The 8,320-nt window shown below is 45.2% G+C and overlaps 1 protein-coding gene across 2 annotated transcripts; it reads right to left on the minus strand.

The window, feature by feature from the left end:
- Positions 1 to 37: 37 nt before the first annotated feature.
- ikzf5 (IKAROS family zinc finger 5) lies at positions 38 to 7,400 on the minus strand. Of its 2 annotated transcripts, none has more exons than XM_017475710.3 (4): positions 6,966 to 7,400; positions 6,079 to 6,232; positions 5,594 to 5,767; positions 38 to 5,127 (listed from the first exon to the last, which is right to left on the minus strand). In XM_017475710.3, exons 2-4 carry the CDS (start codon positions 6,209 to 6,211, stop codon positions 4,259 to 4,261), a joined length of 1,176 nt encoding a protein of 391 aa, XP_017331199.1. In that variant the 5' UTR covers positions 6,212 to 6,232; positions 6,966 to 7,400; the 3' UTR covers positions 38 to 4,258. The 2 variants fall into 2 exon arrangements, with proteins under 2 accessions (XP_017331199.1, XP_017331200.1); XM_017475711.3 differs by lacking the exon at positions 6,966 to 7,400 and adding an exon at positions 6,618 to 6,934.
- Positions 7,401 to 8,320: the final 920 nt, after the last annotated feature.

Below are 8,320 nucleotides of genomic sequence, written 5' to 3' on the forward strand. Positions count from 1 at the left end.
CATTACTTACCTGTTAAAGTCAGCAATAACTGCAGAACACGGGGACACCATTTTAATTTATTAACATTTAACACCAATGTCACCAGAAGAGCAGTTTCAATACATCCTCGTTCAGATTAGAGGTTTCATATGAAATAAAATGAAGTGTGATGTGTTATGTAGAGCACCACAAACATTACAGGTAACATTTACAGCATGGCACATCAGAGAGAGTGCGAGAGAGAGAGAGAGAGTGCGAGAGAGAGAGACACACACAGAAGGTACATTGTTTGAGGTGACTGTGTACGTGTTAGCAATGACCAGCGCTTAAAGTAGTAAGTGATGGCGGTTAGGTTGCACCGTTAGCTCTGGGTGGAAAGTAAAACCTTGGGGTTGAGTCCCAGCATTCTGAACTCTCTATCCTGATTGGCCAGTTGACCAACACTTCATCTCAGGGGGCGGAGCTTAGTTTCTGAGGTAACGATACAGACTGAAGATGAATACGCACATCTGACTTGCAGCTAATGACACCTTAGTTCCACATGTAAAATTGGCCAGAGGGAGGAGGTTGTTTCTATGGAAACCATCAATACATAGTTAGCATACAGTTATGTTACAAAACTGGACACCACTGGGTCGTTTAGCCAAAACCCAACACTCAGTGTTTTATTATTGCAACTGTATCCAAGAGGACTAAACTGATCAGAAGTGGACAAGGGCGCATTAGAAACCAAACTGGATTTCAGCTTGCACCCCAATTTGATTCTTCTGTGGGTGGAGACGATGACCTGTGATGAAATGTTTCGCAGAACCACCAGGACAGTAATGATGAATGAATGGTGAGTGTCTCCAAAGTATGCTGTTTGTTAATAATAATAATAATAATAATAATAATAATAATAAAAATAAACACCTATTAATTGTTCACTTAACCTCTGGGTTTTTAAGACTTGTCATAATTGCTTCTAAATCTACAGAATCAGCAGGAAGGCCACACTCCACCTAAAAAAAATTGTGTCAAATCAAAATGGTATATGAAATTATTTCAGGCACCATTTACCTAAATCTAGCACAGATTAAACGCAAGCTAAAGTTAAACCCCTAAGCAGACTGTCGCAAATATAAAATAGTTTAAAAAATTAAAAAATTTAAATGTCCACAGTGTCCTTTCAAGATGTAGATGATCAGCCAAGACATGTTTGATGACAAATTTGCGTCCAGGATAATGTAGCTAACACGCAGACATTGTCCACTAACTGCAAAAAGATTAATAACTTAATTAATTAAGAATGAAGATCTTTGAGGTGCTTGTCCTCAGAACCTTTGTTCCTGGGTCATCAGGACCTCGTACAGTTTGGCCCACATGGGTGTGGTGAATGATCTGATCTACACGCTCTACAGACCCACTGTCAGGACTATGTTCTGTGATTTCTGCCACCTCTGACTGGGGAACAAACTCGATACCCCTACAGTGACCTGGATCATAGACTATCTGACCAACTGGCCACCGTATGTGAAGCACCAGAACTACGTGCTAAGGGTGGCAGCAGGCAGGACAGGCAATCATCCTGACTTCCAGAACCATACCATTTTGTACCTGCAGAAGATCTCTGATGGATCCTCCATGGTAGCGTGTATCCCCAATGGAGACAAGTCAGGGTGCAGGGAACAGGAGGCTGGTGGAGATCTTGTTGTGCAGGGAAAAGCAAGACAAAGGAAGTGGTAGTGGATTGTAAGGACTTTGTGAAGGACCTTGTACTGACTGACCTTCTACAGTTACAGATGGAGGATGACCTACATGCCTTAATGAGCCACTATTATGGGCGGCTGTGGCTCAGGTGGTAGAGCGTGTTGTCCACTAATCACAGGGTTGGCGGATTGATCCCTGGCCCACATGCCAAATTGTCCTTGCGCAAGCTGAAGTTGCGCCCGATGGCAGGCCAGCGCCTTGCGTGCGAGTGTGTGTGTGAATGAGAAACAGCGTAAAGTGCTTTGTAGAGCCGCTAAGGTTAAAAGGTGCTATATAAGTTTGTTATATAATAAAAGTTAACCATTTATTAGGATCATGTTCTCTGATATCACCTCCTGCCTCTCCAACTGGGGAACAAATTTGATTCCCCTACGGAATCTTGTAGTGCAAACCATCAGACCACCATTTTTGAGGCAACAGAATTATTCAGTGATAAGCAGCAATTTACAGAAGGTTGGTGGAGGTCTTGTGGTGCAGGAAAAAGCACCTGCAGCTCATCAACAGCAAGATAACAGAACTGGTCCTGGATTTTTGGTATGTTAAGGAGACCTTGTCTAAGAGTCCTCTATTGTCTTCAACACCATTCTGCCTCTCAGACTGAGGAACAAACTTGATGTCCCTACAGTCTCCAGGATTGCAAACCATCAGACCAACAGGCCACATTTTGTGAGGCACAAGAAGTGTGTGTCAGAGGCAGTTTAGAGCAACACCGGGGTTCCTCCAGTGATGGAGACAAGTCAGAGTACAACGTACTCTTGTGGTGTAAGGAAAAGCACCTCCAGCTCACCAAATACAAGACAAAAGAACTGGTTGTAGATTTTTTTGGTGTATTAAGAAGGCTGTCAGGATCGTGCTCTTTGGTTTCTCCAGTACCTTCAACAGTATCCTGCTTTCCTGACAGGGGAGATGCATTGTGAACCATCTAGGCAGCCATTTGTAAGGCTACAGAAGTGGTAGCGTGTGTCAGGAGTGCTGGCAATCCCCATGGGGAACCATCGTCTCACTTCTCCAGACTTCCAGAGCACCACCAGTTTGCAGAACTCTCTGGTGCCTACTCCATCGCAGGGTGCACCCACAGTGGAAACCATGCAGAATACAGAGTACAGGAGGCTGGTGGAGGACTTTCAGAAAATCCCTCAAGCTGGTGGAAGAAACCACATCAGCAATCAGCAAGAAGATGAAGGCGACGCCACGGTTTGATAATTCAGACACGTACATTTAGCGCACCATGATAAACTGGAGTCTATAAGGTTCTGTTACATGTTGGCTAGCTGGAGCCGGTGCAAAAAAGAACGACTTTAAACTTCAGACATCAAAGTGCCTTATATTTGGGAAGGGATACAACTGGGCAGTTGAGAGTGAACGGTCTTGTTCGAGAACCAACAATGGAAGCGTAGTAGTGTTGGGATTTGATCTCCCAACATTCTAATCGATAACCAAGTGCAGTAACCACTGAGCCACCACTTCCCAGCAAATGATCGACTACATCTTTGGTAAAAGCAGACACCGTGGACATTTGCGGACATTTTGTTGAACCGTCGCTTTAACAAAAATAAAAACTTTTGGGTTTTACAGCTGAACACAACTTCATTCGTCCGTACAATACTAGCCGTGTGCCGATTTACTTTCATACCACGATAAATACCTCAACTTTTCAATCACAGCATACGATGTCATCACCATACCGTCCTTCACTACCATCATCTGCAACCCTCAGAAGCTCCGTAACAATATCATGCACCCTGTATTCAATACTTATAATCATAGTTCACATCGTGAGCTAGATCAGGGAGGCGTGGGTGTTCAGTAGCTGCCTGATAAAAAAAAAAAAAAATCCACAAAAATCTACACAAAGTACATAAAAATTTCACATCTTGAACTTCTTACAAAGAGGATAAAATAGGAGAAAAAAAACGAGATATAAATTACTTAGCATGTGTTTTTTTTCTATTCTGATCTGCGCTCCTTCTTGGTATCCTACATACTAGCATCGTGAGTGGAGGAGAAAACAGGAAGTGGTACCCCAGCCGGTCCCATCCTGATCCTCCGTGCGTGTCCTGCCCTCTAGTGAAGTGTTTAGGGTTTGTTTGTTTTTTTACAAAACACAATCCTGCATACTTCGTGACTGCAGTTCAAACCAAAACATGGATTTTAAAGTGAAACCCAGTGGTGGGTACATCAGTAAGAGACGTTCTGCAGTAACGTACGTGATCACGTGAGCGATTTCAGTCAATACGTACGAAGTCATGGTGGAAAAACTGACATGCCATCCACACTGGTCCCGTGAAAACATTCTGAGCACACACTTCCTGTTTCCGATCGTCTGATTGGACCGTGCTGCTTCATCCCGGAAGTGGAATGACCAGCTGCCATGTTTTGTTTTTTGTTATTTTTTTAGCATATATGGAATGAGAGTCATCGGTGTGTCCTTCACTGAATGTGTCTCATTTCCCATATCTGTACATGACTACGAAATCCTACAGTAACGCTGAATGGAAAAACGCCCGGACTCGTCAGAGTTCCAGAGATTTACTGTTTGTGCTGTCCTCGTGCAAAGTGGCAGGCAAAGTCGTACCTGTTCCTGCACCTGTGGCCGCAAATGTTACACTGGAAAGGGTTTTCGTAGCCATGGCAACCCATGTGAATGGTGTAGAGGACGTTATCGGGGAAGTAGATGTGGCAGTGGGGGCAGTGCTGGAGCAGCTGCGGCTCGTGGCTCGGGTTCGGCGTTCCTGGCTGACTGTTAGTGCCACTGTTACTTGGCGTGCTCGTCCGGTCGCTGCACTGCCCCCCGTGGGCCGCATCCCGAATGTCCGGCGTCGATGTGAGCGTCACGATGGGACAGGAGACGTTGCTGGAAATGGCAGCCGAAGGTTGTATGAGAAAAGAGGGTTTTTCTTCGGGTAGGGAGTCCGCGCCGGGGGAAGCCGGCGTCTCCGAAGGGAGGCTGGAAAGTTGCCCTGCCAAAGCGGAGAGCTGATTGAGCGGGTTGTGTTCCAAATCGTTCGTTTTCTCTGCGTCTTTCGTGGCCATGCTGACGTAGGGACTGTGCAGGTCACGACTCTCGTCATTAGCGCCACCGCTGTCATCCGTGTCGTTTTTCCTGTGCAGGCCTAGGTCGACAAGGATGCGGCGGCCGTACGCGAAAGCCCCGCCCCGTTTGGAGAGCGCTGAGATTGTACGGCGGTGGGAAGGAGGGGCTGAGCGGGTGCCCTTGATGGGGAGGATTTTGTGGCGTCGGCGGCGGTGGTGCGAGAGGTTGCTGCGGTCGCTGCAGCGGAACGCGCACAGCTCGCATTTATACGGTTTCTCGCCAGTGTGAGAGCGCATGTGGGCCTCCAGGTGGCGCTCATAGGCCGAGGCAAAAGGACAAAGATGACAACGGTGAGGCTTTTCACCTGAGAGAGACAGAGAGAGAGACAGAGAGAGAGAGAGAGAGAGAGAGAGAGAACTTATAAAACTAAAATCAAACAATATCTCTTTTAAAAAAATTCCTTCATTGTTACAATGGGCAGGGCTATGTATGAGCTCAGATTGTGATGTCACAAAATTACAGGCTCAATGGCTTTTAAACAATTGTGTCTGACATGCAAATTATTTAAGCATGACAACGTTGTACCTCTAGACTTTCAGCAACAGTACATATGAGTTGCTAAACTATACAGGTATCCTAGCAAACGTTAGTGCTGGATGGACAGTGGTTGTCATGGTAACGTTACATTCTGACAGGTTTGACTGACTAGACTGCTAGCTGTTAGCAAATCAGCTAGCTAGGTCAGCTAATGTTAGGATATCAGGGATATCAGGAGGACGTGGAAGCGGATCCTAATCTGCATATTCACGTTTAATCCCACTGGCGGTTACCCGTGTGGATGCGGATGTGCTCTATGAGCCGCGCCGTTCCTCTGGTGGCGTAGTTACAGTAACGACACTTCAGCTTCCCGTCGTACGTCCTCTCGAAACCGTCCACCAGCATGTTGGACCCGTCCTCCAGAGAAATGTCCACTGGTGGATGGTCCAGGCCATTATGTCCCAGATCTGGCCCAATGAGGACACAAACACAAATTGCAATTAATATGACCAAAAACAAAAACTAAACATAAACTCCTCTGTCCTGAAAATGGTGAAAAATCGTTGCTATAGTAATGCTAATGTATTAGAATGAGAGCATTAATATGAACCTGTGCTTTGCAGCTGCGCTACTGTCAGAGCCGCTGTTCTACAAAATTAATCAACACCTTCTGTGTGAACTCAGGTGTTTGGTGTGTTTAGTGCGTTAAGTATGTGCGTGTGTGTGTGTGTGTGAGAGAGAGAGAGAGAGAGAGCGAGAGAGAGAACGAGAGAGAGACCTGTCGGGACGTCCTCAGTGTCTTTCACACCGCTGACGGAGCCTGAGATCATATTCACATGTTGGGTTTGTTGGCTGAGATACTCCTGAAAGTCCTTCACGAAATCCAGCGTCTCCGGCTTCTCCTCGCCCATTGGGAAGATCAGGACCGGTTCCTGTGTGTACACACGCACACACACACACACATACAGTTATCACAGAAGCTGTTAATAACTTTTTGTTTACATAAAACGTCACAGTGCTTACTGTTTACACTAATTAAAGCACAAAAACAAATTCACTAATAAAATAAGCAGTAAATTACTGTCAAGCATCAAATTGGACAGAAAGAAAAAATATAGGCCTAAAGAAAAAAATGTAAGAAAGGCAGAAAGAAAGAGAAAGCGATGGAAGTGAGAAAGAAAAACATATCGGTGTGTGAATGACGGTAAACGTGCGACAGTTTTACGACAGTAGTCAATGTTAACACGTCGTTACTTAAAAGATAATTAAATGATGTTTTAATTACAATTATTCCATAATTAAATGATTTACACATACACACACTTATTTCTAGCTCAGATCCGCAAGCTCGGTTATAAATCAGGCCTAAGCTGGTGTTGCTATGATGCAGAATCAGTTTATTTAGTTACTGTATGTTCCCTACCGTGTTCCTACACAAACTCCGCCCCTTCGCGCTAGGATTGGCTGTATTGTTCCATCTACTGCGCTAGGATTGGCTAACAGATACGTCAAGCTATCCAACAGTCAACCTATCCAACCAAAGCAGGAGGTGGGCGTGGTTTGCCGGATTGTGGATGGGGTGGGAGGGGGAACTAAGACGTTAAATAGCATCTAGCTAGTCAGTTAATTAGCGGTGGTGTGTGGTTTAATTTAGTTTTTACTTACCCGTTCAGACAGCCGAGTCTCGGTGAAACAGAACAGAAAATACACACTCAATCCGCGAGGGATTAATTCAATCAGATATCCGTGTAAATATCTAAATATCTCCCCATCCCTGGTGATGCTAATCCTAGCTAGCTAAAGAACTAGCTAATAAAACGTTCTTTTATAACACTCGCAGCTGTGTAAATCCGCTCCTGGTGTTCGTTAGAAAACAATAACCGTCTCGTTGGGTGTCTGAGAAATCGCACAGCCCTGCTATCTAAGCTAAAACATGAACCCGAGCTGACCCAAAACAAAAGGGAACTCTTCCCAGTGCCGAAGGCGAGTGCATCGCTAAATATCTTCCGGCTATTCTGTTCCTTCTAACATTTGGTTCCTATGTTACGTTAAAGCAGTGGTCATGTCTTCAATCATGCAGGCTTTCGTTCCAACGCACCTCATTCCACTAGTTTAATGCAATCTCTACAGACAACCATAGATGACATTTTGCCCTGCTACACTATGTGGTCAAAAGTATGTGCACCCCTGACCATCACACCCATATGTGTTTCTTCCCCAACACTGTTACAACAAAGTTAGAAACTATATAGAACGTCTTTGTACGCTGTAGCATTACAATTTCCCTTCACTGGAACTAAGAAACCCAAACACTTCCAGCATGACACAAAGTGCACAAAAAGTGCCAGCTCCATGAAGACATGGTGTGCGAAGGTTGGAAGAAGGTAGAAGAACCCGAGTGTCCTGCACAGAGACCTGACCTCAACCCCACTGACTCATCACCTTTGGGATGAACTGGAACTGGGGTCTCCTCACATCAACATCAGCACCTCGACCTCAACCTCACTAACACTCTTGTAGCTGAATGAACACAAATCCCCACAGCCACACCCCAAAATCCCCACAAGCCATGCCCCCAAATCTAGTGGAAAGCCTTCACAGAAGAATGGAGTTTATTACATACACAAATCAGCCATAACGTTAAAACCACCTGCATAATATTGTGTAGGTCCCCTTTGTACCACCAAAACAGCTCTGACCCGTCGAGACATGGACTCCACAAGACCTCTGAAGGTGTGCTGTGGTATCTGGCACCAAGACCTTAGCAGCAGATCCTTTAAGTTCTGTAAGTTGTGAGGTCGGACTTCCATGGATCGGACTTGTTTGTCCAGAACGTCCCACAGACGCTCGATCGGATTGAGATCTGTGGAATTTGGAGGCCGAGTCAACACCTCGAACTCTTCGTCGTGTCCCTCAAACCATTCCTGAACAATTTTTTCAGTGTAGCAGGGTGCAGTTTATTTACCTAAGCCTGTCTTCACTATAATGACTTGATATATTGTTATTTCAAGATGTCATCA

This window comes from Ictalurus punctatus, chromosome 9 (genome assembly GCF_001660625.3).
Source record: "Ictalurus punctatus breed USDA103 chromosome 9, Coco_2.0, whole genome shotgun sequence".
Taxonomy (NCBI): domain Eukaryota; kingdom Metazoa; phylum Chordata; class Actinopteri; order Siluriformes; family Ictaluridae; genus Ictalurus; species Ictalurus punctatus.

What these genes read in the sequence shown, in the direction of transcription:
- ikzf5 (XM_017475710.3), bottom strand. Translation starts at nt 6,211, where the DNA reads ATGGGCGAGGAGAAGCCGGAGACGCTGGATTTCGTGAAGGACTTTCAG. An exon ending in CACTGAGGACGTCCCGACAG is followed by an intron (nt 5,768 to 6,078) that starts GTCTCTCTCTCG and finishes TCATTGGGCCAG; the next exon opens with ATCTGGGACATAATGGCCTG. An exon ending in GCACATCCGCATCCACACGG is followed by an intron (nt 5,128 to 5,593) that starts GTAACCGCCAGT and finishes TGTCTCTCTCAG; the next exon opens with GTGAAAAGCCTCACCGTTGT.